The 15,882-nt window shown below is 30.7% G+C and overlaps 2 protein-coding genes across 2 annotated transcripts in view; one reads left to right on the top strand and one right to left on the bottom strand.

Moving 5' to 3' along the window:
- LOC145331659 (putative cytochrome P450 49a1) overlaps positions 1 to 15,882 on the top strand; it is a 210,980-nt gene that overhangs the window by 77,043 nt on the left and 118,055 nt on the right. The gene's annotated exons all lie outside the window — the stretch shown is intronic.
- LOC145331148 (uncharacterized) overlaps positions 1 to 15,882 on the bottom strand; it is a 118,984-nt gene that overhangs the window by 4,836 nt on the left and 98,266 nt on the right. Inside the window, exons 4-10 of the mRNA XM_080175774.1 lie at positions 4,754 to 4,935; positions 4,099 to 4,158; positions 3,495 to 3,602; positions 2,457 to 2,543; positions 777 to 884; positions 519 to 678; positions 258 to 385 (exon numbers count right to left, since the gene is read on the bottom strand). Of these exons, the coding sequence (XP_080031900.1) occupies positions 258 to 385; positions 519 to 678; positions 777 to 884; positions 2,457 to 2,543; positions 3,495 to 3,602; positions 4,099 to 4,158; positions 4,754 to 4,935 (833 nt within the window). The remainder of the gene's footprint in view (positions 1 to 257; positions 386 to 518; positions 679 to 776; positions 885 to 2,456; positions 2,544 to 3,494; positions 3,603 to 4,098; positions 4,159 to 4,753; positions 4,936 to 15,882) is intronic.

The raw sequence follows: 15,882 nt of genomic DNA, 5'->3' as shown, positions 1-15,882 counted from the left end.
AATTTTTTCAGATACAGGCTCATCGATGAAATATTTCTTGGGCAAATAAAATGCTATATTGAAATGAAATTAGGGAAATTTTATAACAACAAAAAATATTTGCTACAATTAAATCAAAAAATTCTAAAGAAAAATAGCCTACATAGTTATAAACCTTCCCAGTACCAGACAATATCGGTTAGCGAGATCCTTCATACACACGGATAGATACACATCCTGTTACTTTTATTGTTATGAGGATTACTAAAAATCCAAACCTGGAATACAAGGCTGATTCTGAAAGACGACCATTACTATGTTCCTGATCCGACCTATTAGAGCTGGCTGATTCATATCCAGCTGATCTGCTCTGTCTCATAGCAGCTGGTGAGCCGTAAATATTACTGCAAAATATTCAATATTTAAACTTTTGCTTTAGTTTTATTCCTTTAAAATAGCTTAAATCAAGACTTTAAAAACTTACAAATAAACAGTGTTCGCATATCCTAAGTAAAAAATAAAATACAATGAATATCCCTATTGGCTGGGGAGGCAGTTCTTTGTTGCAGGTGGCTGAGGCTGGCTGGTGACCCTGTCCGGGCGTTTGTGCTGCAAGCTGGCGAACCTGTTCTCATCATCAGCTGATTGACAGAAATGGCGGGAGAACCAGTTCTATGGTGATACCCAGGAGAGGAGGTTCTGCAAATAGATGAAAAAGTTAATGGCTAAAAAAATATGAAAAGTAAAAGAATTGTTAATCAATTTGATTGATAAGCAATTCTAAAAAAAAATATTACCTATGGCGATTACCCAGTGCACTGTAAATTTGATCCCCAGAACAAACACTGGAGTTCTCGTCATTAGCAGGATATACATTGGCTGGGTATGATGATACAGGTACAAATCTAGATAGATAGATGGATAGAAATTAGCATGATATACATTGGCTGGGTATGATGATACAGGTACAATTCTAAATAGATAGATGGATAGATATTAGCAAGATATAAATTGGCTGGGTATGATGATACAAGTACAAATCTAGATAGATAGATGGATAGATATTAGCATGATATACATTGGCTGGGTATGATGATACAGGTACAAATCTAGATAAATAGATGGATAGATATTAGCAGGTTATACATTGGCTGGGTATGATGATACAGGTACAATTCTAAATAGATAGATGGATAGATATTAACAAGATATACATTGGCTGGGTATGATGGTACAGGTACAAATCTAGATAGATAGATGGATAGATATTAGCAGGTTATACATTGGCTGGGTATGATGATACAGGTACAAATCTAGATAGATAGATGGATAGATATTAGCAGGATATACATTGGCTGGGTATGATGATACAGGTACAAATCTAGATATATAGATGGATAGATATTAGCAGGATATACATTGGCTGGGTATGATGATACAGGTACAAATCTAGATAGATAGATGGATAGAAATTAGCATGATATACATTGGCTGGGTATGATGATACAAGTACAAATCTAGATAGATAGATGGATAGATATTAGCATGATATACATTGGCTGGGTATGATGATACAGGTACAAATCTAGATAGATAGATGGATAGATATTAGCAGGTTATACATTGGCTGGGTATGATGATACAGGTACAATTCTAAATAGATAGATGGATAGATATTAGCAAGATATACATTGGCTGGGTATGATGGTACAGGTACAAATCTAGATAGATAGATGAATAGATATTAGTAGGATATACATTGGCTGGGTATGATGATACAGGTACAAATCTAGATAGATAGATGGATAGATATTAGTAGGTTATACATTGGCTGGGTATGATGATACAGGTACAAATCTAGATAGATAGATGGATAGATATTAGCAGGATATACATTGGCTATGTATGATGGTACAGGTACAAATCTAGATAGATAGATGGATAGATATTAGCAGGATATACATTGGCTATGTATGATGATACAGGTACAAATCTAGATAGATAGATGGATAGATATCAGTAGAATATTCATTGGCTGGGTAGGATTATACAGGTACAAATCTAGATGAATAGATACTTAGGTTGATTTATAGATAGAATGATAAAAATGCCTTAAGACAAACGACATAAAACCTAACTTTTACATGAAAACCTCCTGCGGGGCCTTTACCTGCAGGCTACATTTCTGCGGGGCTATCCTCCACCCCATATAACCCTTATGTAATACACTTTTGTCCATTTGGTCTCATGTTTTTGGTTTTCTGTCCAAATGCAGACATTAGACAGACAAACACACGAAAAGACAGACACATAATTGATTGTTTTGAGAAATGAAAAAAAATTAAATGTAAACTTTATGTAAAATCAATACTGACAGGCTAACGTACCCATTACTATTTTCCAAATAAACAGGACTATTACTTTGAACATTGATGGTAGATTTACAGACATATAGATAGACAGACAGACTAACGTACCTATTATTATTTTCCAAATGAACTGGACTATTTCTCTGAAGCCTGGAGTCCTCCTGGAGTAATATTCTATGTGCAGGTGACATTACCCTGAATATATTTATTTAATTAGCAACTAAGGTGATAGATTTATTAAAATTATTTATCGCATTGAATTATAAACAGCTTTTTGCGGTTATCAAATGTACAATTATAAGATTAAAACCAGATTTTTTAGCCCCGAGATGCCGAAGGCACAGGCTAACACTACTGTTTTTAGTCTTATGATTGTACATTTTATATTTGTAGAAAACTGGATATAATATGATGCAAGACATGATTTTTTCGTGTAAAAGAGAACCGGTTCTAATCCACCGGATATCAATTGGTTTCGAATGAATACGAGAAACAAAAATTGTTGTCTTTAAAAAATCTGTTTTAGGTTGGATGGATAATTTTGTTAGATTGGCTATCTTGGGTAATAAGTCTATTAAATAAGGTTATCATAAACATTCACAAGTAGCATATAAGATCCTATTTAGTAAAATCATTGGCAAAAAAAGACAATAAAGATGCAATTATATAATTGAAAAAACATATATTGACCAATAATAGTTGTTTAATATTTATCTAACTGCATGAAGCTAGGGAACATCGGGGTGTAAATTATATTAACACGATCTCTCATTTGTTGCTTAAAAATTTTGGGTTATTCAATACTTTTTCATTGATAATTTTAATCTACAGAAGGGCAAGTTTGTTATCATAAATTAGGATGTACAAAATTTTATCGCCCATTGTCTCATCCCTTAAGATACATGCCTCATTTTGACTGACAAACACATAAAAAGTTAAATATAGAGCATACGCAAGTGACTTTAAAAAGTATCTTAAAAAATCAGCCATGTGACGTCATGATGAGGGATGAGAGGAGACGTGGAAAAGAAAACTCCTAAAAAAGAGATGGATAATCCACCATTTTTATGACGTCACAAGGCTGAATTTTTGAGACACTTTGTAAAGCTATCAGACGCACTGCTAAAAATAACCATAATGTATCACCTGTTTACAGCTACTGGACTGCTGGAAACTGGATAGTTGATAGAGGACACAGATCCACGTCCTGTTTGGCTGGTGAACACCAGATTGGACGTTCCAGGTTGCAGGATTCTAGATAGATAGATTATAAGAACATTGATAAGATGTATTCAAATGTATAGAAAAATGAAAGATATATCAATAGATTGATATATGCCCAGATGGAGAAATATGTTTAAATTTCTGAATGTACAGATTTAAAAAAATTTAGATAGATGGTTTTAGGAAGGAAGATTTGATCGATTATTAGAAGAATAATTTAGTGTATCACTAGACCCATAGTTAAATAATTAAAGTAAAACACTAGAGGGAGAAAGGGTTAAATAACTATATCTCCCCATCGCAATTGTCTGTGCAACCTTCCTATTGGGTCATTGAAAATCAACCAATAGTATCGCTTATATTAACAAAGCATAAAATTATTTAGAAGCAGAATAAAGAGGTTTTTGAAAAAATAAGGGAGGTAGTTGTCTGTAAATACATCTATACTATAGATCTGTTGTTAAATATATAACAAGAAAGAAAGCTAGGTAGATAGATAATTAAAACTATGGAAAAAAGATGTCACCTTCTGGATCTTAACTGTGGTGAGAGAAATCCATATGACGGGTCCCAATCATGACTCTGCCTGAAAAATCAATAAACATATTTAAGCTGTGTTCTATATACTAAAGTAACAAGATATTTTTATGTGTTATAGTTTGAATGCTTGTGTGTCCAGTAAGATCTTATAATTATTTTAATATCCAGATTAACTTAACTTTTACAAAAAGAATCCTTGTAATCCAGGGCAGGATTTGAACTATTGTCTGGAAAAATTTTATAATCAACAGATTAAAGAATTTGTAGGATTTAAATGATTACAATTTCACTGGTATATTTAGACTACATGGCTTTGACAAAAGTTGTCATGACTGTCATAATATTTATCAATGTCGATCGACTGTATGGCATTATATTAAGAGTCGACATAACGTTACCACTACTTCTTAATGAAGCTTTTTAAATTGAAAATAACGTCAATGGCCTATACCATTGGTCAAATTAAATGTATACTGGTCTGGAATTAGTAATTTAGTTTGTGTATTGGCCTATCATTGGTCATTTGTATTGTATGACGTCTTTTTTGTAGGCAATATAAAAATAATAGTCACTTAACATTTTAACAAGAGATGAACATACCATAGCCGTAGAGTACGTGTACTACTAAAAATACCACTTACGTGCTCCCAGCTGGAGGGGTGGAGGTTCTTAGGGCTCTCAGGGCTGGGGTTCTCAACTTGGACTCAAACAGCCGTTGACCAGGCAAGGATATCAGCTTGCTGTGACCACTTTTGCCCGATGCTTGACTGCTGGAATTGCCCGATCCTGGACCGGGCACGTGTATTGAAGTTTTTATCATCTCCTGAAAAAATATATATTTCAAATGACATAATTGTTGGTCATAATAAATTTTCTCGTGTTCATTCGAATCCAGTCGATAGGAACCGGTTTTCATACGAAAAAACTATGTCTAGCATCGTATTATATCCAGCTTTCTACGAATATAAAAATGTACAATCATAAAATTAAAACCAGTTTTTTAGCCCCGAGATGCCGAAGGCACCGGCTAAAAAAACATTGAACATTCTATATATCCGCGGAAAGCTGTTTATAATACGATGCAGGAAATAACTATTACAGAATCAGTGGATTTAAAAACTAATAAGAAGAATTTTTATAGGTTGCCTTTGTTTTTACAAATCGTTGTTAACTTTTCGCATTAGATATTTGTTTTTGTTAATTAAGCTTGAAGAAAAATGACATAAATATGACAGCTGTTTAATTACAATAATTACCATTTTTTACTTTTAGTAATTCCGCTACTGTATGATTTAAACTAGCGGCTGCTGACCTAGCATCTAGGGCTCTGTATTGAAAGGGCAGAAAATATCCCGAAGACCTATATCTAATTTTCATATTTTTTTAGTCTTTACTCTTTACATGATTGGGGCACGTAATTTAGAAATAAAATAGCCTAAATAAAACATCCCGGTACCTCGGTAAAGCTTCCCTGAAGCAACAGACAAAATTATATTACTACTTTATATATAAGGATTCGTATATACTTTGTGTGTCTGTAATCAACATTTTAGTTCATTAACAGAGAAGATAAAAAAATTTATATTATCTTTAATCTGTTTTTTTAAGTTTTACTTAGTATTTCAATAAATAAAGTTTTGCTTTGCTACATATGTATATTTTTATCCTTGTTTAGTTATAATGTTATTATTGTTAAATCAGGGAAACTCATTAGAAAGTATCTCGACATTGTTTTAAAGGCAACGCTTTTCCATAATTTTTAGTGTATACCACAATGAATTTTGCATGTCACTTTATTAAGGCCTTACATATATAGTTTAAAATTATCCTTTTTGTTTTTGCGATGAACTACTTTTCTTGTTCCTATAAATTGTTAGTACCTTTGAAAGTAACTATATTTTATAAAATGGGAAAGCCGAAGGAGTTGGTTTTAGGCTATTTTAAAATTGGGATTAGATTTAAAATTTTAAAATCTTTTTATTTTAATACTGCTGGAAATGGAGCTTTGAAATTGATTTTTTTTGTATTTCATTTACCTAATTATTTTTTCCTGACTTTAATCAAGGCATTATGAATCTTTTTGTACTTTAGAAATGTAATTAAAATAAGGATAAAAAAGTTTCATTAATTATCTTAACAAATTATATGAATTTGTTACAATTTTATTTGCTTATTTTAAAAAGAATTTTCACCAAGAATTAAAATATCCAAAAATGCATTGTTAAGAATTCTGACAAACAATTTAACTATTATATAAATTCTTATTATGTATATAATTGCTATCAATCACAGCAGAAATTAAAGATGGTAATTGAAATTTTTATAGTAGAAGATTCCCGTATCAATGAGCATCCAGTAAATTTGGTCCTTCTGTCTGTATGTCGGTTATGATACAATTGAAATCTAAGAATAAATAAAAGTTTTCCTGATTTTCACAAATTTAATTGACAAACAAAAACCTTACTACTTGATTATTTTCTACTCTCCAAAAATAGATATAAACCTTCCAAGGACCTACACTGTAAAGGAGAACCATATCGGTTCAGCGGTTAGCAAGATCCTTCTTCCGCCAGATACACATCCTGCTACTTTGATATAAAGATAAATATGTTTATATGAAGTACAATTTCTTAAATAAAAATTCAAAATGATTTTTTTTCTAAGTTGTGAAAAGCATAGAAAATAAGATAATACTGAGATTAGCACGAAAACAGGGATAATATAATGGACGATAAATAGATCTTAACACTCATTCTTACTTGTTATAAATTCTTTAATATAGTATGGTATTTATTAATTTTACGTAGAAATAACATGATAAAATGTACAATTTGTAAAAAAAATAATGATTACAATGTAATAAATAATTAAATATAGGTTTACAATACTAAAGGATGCAGAGCAATTTCAGTGCAATTGTTATTTCCATTTATCCCTGAAAAATAGGATTTTCTAAATATTTTTATTATGATATTATCCTACCCAAGGTCGATAAAGTTTATAAGTAGCGCAGCAACAGCAAGCGTATTCTATAATAATTAAACTAGTTGCGCCCCTAGCATCTATACTTTTATTTATTTCTTTGTATGATTGTTCCTAGTATGGATATTGTCATCTTTGTTTTCAAACATAATCCGTGATTTAATCAGAGAAGAAGGGGACATTGGACTGTTAATTACCCAAGTACCCAAAGTTTTCTTTGGCTTAAAAACTTTGGATACTTTTATTAAACTTGAATTAGTTGGTTATCAAAGTTAAGCGTCCTAACATTTCAACCAAAGTTTTAATGTACATAAAGGTTAATTTTGCCTATCATCATTGGGCTCTAATAATAATTTATCATCCATTGTCTTATCCCTTTGAAATCCCTGTAGTAATGCAATTTCTTTTGCGAGCGATTAGTCTTTTAAGAATTTATTTTCTTTTATGGCATGATACGTAGATTTTACTTTCTTGTATTCATTCGAATCCAGTGGATAGGAACCGGTTCTCATCCATACGAAAAAACTATGTCTAGCATCGTATCATATCCAGCTTTCTACGAATATAAAAATGTACAATCATAAGATAAAAACCAGTTTTTTTAGCCGGTGCCTTAGGCACATCGGGGCTAAAAAAATGGTTTTAATCATATCATTAAACATTCTATATCCGCGGAAAGCTGTTTATAATACGATGCGAGAAATAACTATTATTTTAATGATAGATTTTTAAGTTTAAGAACTGTAGAAAGGAAGTCCTCAAAATTTTTAACATGTTCTCTCATTCGGTGGCTTACTAACATTTAGGACAAAAAAGAAGTGTCCAAACTTTTCAACCAATAATCTTATTCTACAGAAGGGGTATTTTTATTTATCATAATTTCATTTGGTGTGTAACGTATCATCAGTAATTGTCTTGTAACAGATAATAGGTAAAATATTATTACCGACATTTAGTCTTAAATTTGCTTTAAATAGTAGTTATAAATCCGACGTAAATACCAGAGCTGGATCTTTAAATCATTTTAGTGGTGAGCCAGATCGGGGTGAGCCCACTTTCCACCAATGAGAGCACAGCATTTTATGAAATGCCGCGCTGTGATTGGCTGAAATTCGGCACGCCCCGATCTGGCTCACCACTAAAATGATTTAATGATCCAGCTCAGGAAAATTTGTTTTATCTAAGCCTAAGGATCTTTTTTATTTTTTATTAATAGCTTTTTATTGCTGCGCAATTTCATTAGAGCGTGCATGAGACAATCTTCTTTTAAGAAATGTGCACATATTTAAAAATAAAAATTTAAGATTAGCTAGTGGTCGTGCTGTAGGGTTGACCAACAATTTTTACAAATTTTTTTGAACATATCAAGATTTTTGAGTAAAATAATGATGTATAATATAGATATACTTTTTGCTTCGCCCCTAGTCCTTACATTACACTAATATTAATTTAGTATCAAATGTCTTAAACTGTTTCAGAGGTCTTTAATAACAATAGTTTTTTAAAAAGAATTAAATAACGTCTGTTTCATAGTGTACAATAAATGAAAAGAAAAAAACTTTATTTTTGGCAACAATCTAGGTTAATGAATAAAAAATGACTTTCAAGAAATTTATATCCAGTATTTTATAGACTTATGGATAGATAAATGATCTTTTTTTAATCTTTTAACTTATTAAACTTCAAACTTATTTGAGCATTTAAAAATTTAATGATTACTTTCTTTTGCACTAACGGCTGCGCCATTAGATTCCTCTACTGGCACTTGATGAAAGGGAATAGTTATAAACTTTCGTTGGACCTTTAAAAAGCTTCACTGTAAAGGAGAACCATATCAATTCAGCAGTTAGTGAGATCCTTCAGTATATACAAACACACAGACACTAGATATCATTTATTATAAATCGGAAAATATTCCATAAGAAACACCTTTCGATTATATTTAATATGTACTTTGTATTGATGCCTTAGCTAAGCATTTTTACTATAAGGGCCTGTTTATATACTAAGGCATCTCCACTTACATGATACACTAGCGGTTACGCCCCTAAAGGCCTCTACTGACACTTTACATGTTTATTTTTTTGTTCAAGTCTCTACAATACCTAGTTATGTTGCGTTCAAGTCTCTACGATACCTAACAATGTTGCGCTCAAGTCTACGAGTATTTAAATTTTTTTCGATTTTTTTTGTGATTTCTTTTGGGTGGTGGTGCCCTTCCCAAAAAAAAGTTATAAACCTTCCCGGGACCTATGAGAAGCTACTCTGTTAAGGAGAACCCGATCGGTTCAGCGGTTATAGAGATTCTTTGGTACAGACAGAAACACATCCTGTTACTTTATTATAAGGATAATGACAAAGCATTCCCATATAAACAACCCCTTAAATAGTGGATGTAAATATTCATTTATTTCCCTGGTATCTCTTTATATCCCTGGTATGATTTTAGAAGATTTTAAATTTTTTTTGGAAGATTTTAGAAATTTTATTAATTACTAAAAGAAAGAAAAATTATACCAGGGAAATAAATGAAATTTAAAAACCAAAATTAAACCACATTTTACTAGCATAAAAATGAGTTTTTGTTTAAATGAGAATGATATTCCTGTCCAGTTTTTTTGTTTAGGAATGAATATTTCTTACCCTCGTGAATAAATTCATTCCCTCGGGTAAGAAATATTCATTCCTAAACAAAAAACTGGACAGGAATACCCCATTTACTTATACTTTTTCCCTGGTTCTCATAGATTCCTGGAAAAATTGTTGGTATAATATATTTAGTTTTAAAAAGTTTATCATTAATTACAAAAGTTAGCCTAAAACTTTTCTTTATTCGTTTATTGCAGTTTTTAATACTTTTTTATAGCGCAGCTACTCTATAATTAGGATTTGTCCGTTTGTCCTTCTTAATAAGTTAAGTTCAGAATGTCTGTATGTTCTAGGGACGATAGACGATAAATTGTTATAACCAAAAGTCTGTAGATTAAGGTGATAAAACTTTGGGTACCAGTTTTATTTACAGTCTAATGTCCCCTCGCTAATTTTATTTTAGAATATTAGAAATCTAAAAGTAAATTGTCTTAAGATTAAATGATAATTATACAAAATTGTCATATTGAATGATTTATTTACAATATCTGCCAAAAAGTGGAAAGTTAGTATTTACAAGAATCAATTTTGATATTTTTTTTGGACAAAAATAAGCTCTTAATGAATAACTATACTTTATTGTTCTTTTTTAATTAGAATTGTTTTTATATCGTATTAGTTCCATTATATTTAAATTTTACCCACCAAAACCCTAAAACTTATGCTTTTAGAGAAAGCTAATAAATGATATACCATGTAACAATATTAGGTTTCACAGGAAAGGGAAATATTTTCTGAATATAATTTAATATTAAATCTTATTGTATAGAGTTTTTTTATTCAAAATAATGCCTTTAAAATGAAATAGAAAAATTAAGTACTGTAGCTCTTATGTAGGTGCATCTACTTTCTCGCAAAATAGCTTAAAACCTGCATGGCTATATTTTAGTTGACTATTTTTATGCTTATCCGTATCTATGTTTCTAAAATCTGTGCATACAATATTTTCTTGGTATCGTGAAAACAGAAATAAAATTTATGTTTAAACATTACCAAATATCATAATATTTTTAAATAGGAAATCTGGATTTTAGGATTTTTAATATCCACAAATAAACAAGGAAGATAAGTTAACTGAAGTCCATAACTTGACATGCAAGTAAAGACTATTATTTTGTTGGTATTTCGTTATTTTATGAGAACACTTCACTGGAACAGAGTGAGAGTAGAAATTGGAGCATATATAAAAATTTCACCGCCTAATTTGAGAATAATCGCTCATTTAGGGCGTTTACTTGTTAACATGTATGTCAGGGGGGGGGGGGACATCGGACTGTAAATTATTCTAGTACTCAAAGTTTTTTGAATAAGTTCTCTTATTCGTTGGCTTAATAACTTGATAAAATATTGTTTGGTTGGTTCTAACAGTTTTAATCTTCAAAAGGAGTAATTTTGTGTTTTTTTAATAATGGTAATGTTTTAGCCTATTCTGTCATCCCTTTAAATCCCTTTATGTATGAAAAATCTTGATTGGGTGGTACAAAGTAAGAGTATCCAAACTTTTCCACCAATAGCTTTATTGTCCTATTTCTTATGATCCCTGTTTTTAATATATAATAAGCTTTCACTTGGAAACTTGGAAACAAGAATGGTAACTTCCATAGAAAAACACAGCTCAACAAAAAGACTATAAGCTTTTAATAGTGCCTATAATGTATATATACTGGCCTGACATTGGTCATATAGTCTGTGTAGCGGCCTATCATTGGTCATTTGTATTGTACAACGTCATTTTTATAGGTACTATAAACAGCTTCAAAATTAAAGACAAACAAACGAAAAAAAAACAACAAAAGATCCTTAACTCAACAGGTGTAATAATAGAGTAAAAATAAGTTGACCTAGAAATCACTGTTGCAAAAAAAATTAATTGAATAAGATAATTTGATGCAAATATGCTAAAAATCTACATGTTGAAAAAAGGTTCACATTAAACTACATCCCCTATTGCAAAGTCTTTATGGTAAATTTTACTTTGTCCGCTTGGCCCTGACCTCCATAAAGACAGTTATGAAATAGATGTATAATTTAAAAATAAAAAGTCTAGATGATCAATCCTTTAATTGGACCAATGGTAACACAGTGTAGGATGAATCCAACCACATTATTTGTTGAAAGGTTATATGTATTTTTGTACGAAAAAGGTAGTAATTTTTATCACTTTATACGTATAAAAAGGCAGCTAGAATCAATTTTATTTTAAAAATCTTTATTCCTCTCTCTTCTAGTTAGACGTATTATTGTGTCTAATTGACCATCTAAGGTTAATAAACCTATTAAAAATCTATTACTTTCCTAGCTGTACGCTCTTGATCTCTATTAGCCTTTTTTATGCATAGCCTAGCATAATGGTGTACATTCACTTCTGCATATATATCACAGTATAAACCGTGATTCGAACCCGCAACCCATCAGAAAACCACAAAAATTTTGGGGGTACTTATGAGGAGAAAATATACTCTTGTCGTTTCTGATATCTTAGCCTCCATTTTCACAATTAGATCAAACTAGAGATCTAAAGGTATACTTTCCCAATGTTAATACACAAAATCACCCTTTTTGTAAATCCCAATTAGTGGTTGAAACGTTTAAACTCTCAACTTAATAATTCAACCAACCAAATTCATTAAAAGTCCCCAAAAAAAGTTAAGCCAACGAATAAGAAATTGTTATTATAAAACTTTGGGGACTAGTATAATAAACTGCCCATTGTCCCCTCTCACTCCCGTTAATACAAATAGATATACATTTTATAATATATATCTAATGATGTATTGAATTGCAAAGATATCTTTGTATGAAAATTGAAATAATACTGCACTATGCTAAATATAGGAACTACATATAATAATATAGATTGATATCATTTTACTTTACTAGAATGATCTAAACTCTAAATATTTTTTAAGTAGTACAGCTACTATTTAACTAGGGTCTTTATGTAGTTTGCAATGCCAGAATAAGTTAAGATAGTAAATTGTCTATATAGTTTTCGCTGTATCAGTAGGAAAATGAGCTTAAGGCATAATTTGCTTTAAACTTTTGAAGCTATTTAGATATTATTATAGTAATACATGAATTCGAGGAGGGTTTTATTTAGGTCTTGAATTTGGTTCAGTATATTTTTTCACAAAAAGAAATATGCAAATATTGTATTTACAAAACAAATAGATTCTCAACACCAAATCTTAATTATGCTTTATTATGCATTAAAGTGGTTGTATGTACTTTTTAAACTCTTGCACATTCTCGGTCTATCGGGTCTCTGTCATCAATAATACATTTTTAGCCATTAACAAACTGTTTTTTTATTTTGTGTGTACTTATTAGTAAAGTCTATGTTAAATTTCTATTCTTATATATCATATTCTTAAATATTTTATATTTCATGTACAGTATAGCTTTCTTATAATTCAGGGATACGGGGATAGAATAATGGAAGATAAATTATTCTTTATACCGCTCTGGGATGTATAATAGATTAGTGTACATCCCAAATAAAGATAAACATAATTACCCCTTCTGTAGATCAAAATTATTAGTGAAAAGTTTTTGAGCCAACGAATGAGAGAAGGTGTTCAATGTCCCTTCAGTGGCTTCCCTGCACTAAAGCTATATACTTATTTGAGTAAAACAATAGAGGGGGAAGGGATTAAAATAACTGTATGTCCCTTCCCGAGAACCCTGTGACGATTTTCAATTAGGTCCTTGAAAATCAACCAATAGCGTCGGAAAAATTAGGATTGCCAAGCCGCTACAAAAGAACAGAAAGCAATTTGCTAGCAGGCGAAAAAGGTCTCCAAGAGGTGGATCCAGGTAGTTGTCTGGTTATACATCTATATTTATAGATTAAATATACTGATTATGGCTTCTATGCCTATAATTTTAATATCAAAGATTAACACGTTGGCGGGATAAAATTATCTAATGTTGATCTTTCCCTGTATTCATGTAGTAGAAGGATTTATATTTTATCAAGAAATGATATAAATAATAAATGTGCTATGTATGTTTATATTGTACATGTTAGTATGATATTTCAAACATATACATAAAGTTTGGTTTGTCTTATTCTACCTTTGTAAAGAAATCAAGTCGGAGGTTTCCCTCAACGTTCCTAGTGAAGCACAGAAACCCTCCTTAGTTTGAAAGAAAATAAAAATAAGGGGGGGAAAAGGGGAGTTCTTTTCGTTTGCTTGTTTAATACTTTTCAGGAATAAGAGAAAAATTGAAAGAAAAAATTGCAAAAATGTTGACTAACTTCTGAGTTTGTTGAAGTAACTTTTTAAATTATCATTATTTGTTTTATAAAACTTTAAAGGGTTGGACATAGACTAAGATAGAGAAACAAAGAAAATAAGTATCTCAATTAAGAAATAAGCAGTTATATTATTCTACATTTTAGGAAAGGTAGTTTTTTTTACCAAAAGCAATGGTCGTTAAATAGGTGACCCATATATATCCTAATACAGAATTAACCTAAAACCTACCCTTACGTTGCATTAATACAAAACTTCCCTGATAATGATAGATCAATTGATCCAACTGTTTAGACGATTTTATTAGAAACACGCACGCAAATTTAGTAAAAAGATTTTAATTTTTTTTCTGATTCTATGTAACTTTCTCTTAAAGGGTTTAAAACTTGGTGGGTATATACTTCGTACATGTATCACATTTTTAATCATCAGAGCTGCATATTTTAGAAAAGTATAAACTGCCATTTCCATTTAGCTTCATATTATCCTAAAAAGACATAAAATTTTTACGAATGCCCCCAAAAAGTAACCTATGTTTGATCTAAATCTAAATTTGCAATAAAAGTTTTTTTTCAGAAGCAGCTTATAGTGCCTATAAAAAATGACGCCATACAATATAAATGACCAATGAAAGTCCAGTATACATTTATCTGGCTACTATTCCATCATTGGTCATTTGTATTGAATGACGGCATTCTCTATAGCTGCTTTGTTTTTTTCATGTTTATTTTGTAAAAATATAGTGACTTATGAATGAGGTAAAAAAATACTAACCAACTTATCAAGGTAAATTTATACTAAAATATCAAAAGACTTTTTGGGTTGTGAATATGTAGCGAATATAAAATACTGTGACTATATGATATGTGGAAGTGATTATACACCTTGAAACTTAGGATTTAGGTCAACAAATGTAGCTAAGACATCAATACTTTGCTAAAAACAAGGATGACAATATCCATATTACAAATTATATTATATAATTCTTAAAATCTTTAAGTTTATATATATGATATAGGTAAATATAGGATGCATTTAAACTTTAAAAGGTGTTTGATTTGAAACTTTAAATAAAAGAATAGAGAGGTCAAAAGCTACATGTAACTCGACAAACGGAATGGGGTCCCTGTGCCGACTTTCAATTGGGTCTTTCAATATCATTCAAATGGAGACGTTAAATGGCGGACAGGCATACCTTGGAGTATAGAGTAGCTACGTTAATATTAAAAACATAAGTAAAACACAACTTAACAATGTTTTTGTATTTGAAATATGATCATGAAATTTGAAAAGTTGATAATATTGTTGACGCCTTATTTTTGCGCATTGACGTTTTTATTAATATCAAATCTTTTTAAAGATCATAGTGATTTAAAATTTATTTGAATCGTTTTTAAAAAAATGAGATACATGTTTCACGTTATTATAATATTAAAAGATTAGTGGCTACGCCCCTAAAGGCTTTTTTGTTGGGGGGGGGGGGGGATATTTGTTGGTAACCTTCCCCAAAACCAATGAAAAGCTACAATTTAAAGAAGAACCATATTGGTTCAGTTGTTAGATAAATTCTTCGGTACACACAGGTAGACATCCTGTTACTTATATACAGAAGGAGACGAACACAGTAATAGTGTCTGACTGATTATGACGAAACAAAAAAATTAGCCAATGAGAGGCCGTTATTGACCAATTGCAATGGTAAAATTTATAGTGGCCTCTCATTGGCTATTTTTTTTTTGTTACGTCATAATCAGTCAGACACTATTACTGTGTTCGAAAGAGACATCTTCACATTATCATCATATTAAATGTTATACAACATCTGTAAGATTGAAGCTTAAACATAAAAAAAAACTATGTACCATCTAATCAAATAACAA

This window comes from Acartia tonsa, chromosome 11 (assembly GCF_053477335.1).
Source record: "Acartia tonsa isolate MP-2025a chromosome 11, ASM5347733v1, whole genome shotgun sequence".
NCBI classification, from domain to species: Eukaryota; Metazoa; Arthropoda; class Copepoda; order Calanoida; family Acartiidae; genus Acartia; species Acartia tonsa.
Note: the sequence above shows the minus strand (reverse complement) of the source record. Positions and strands in the feature narration are given on the sequence as shown.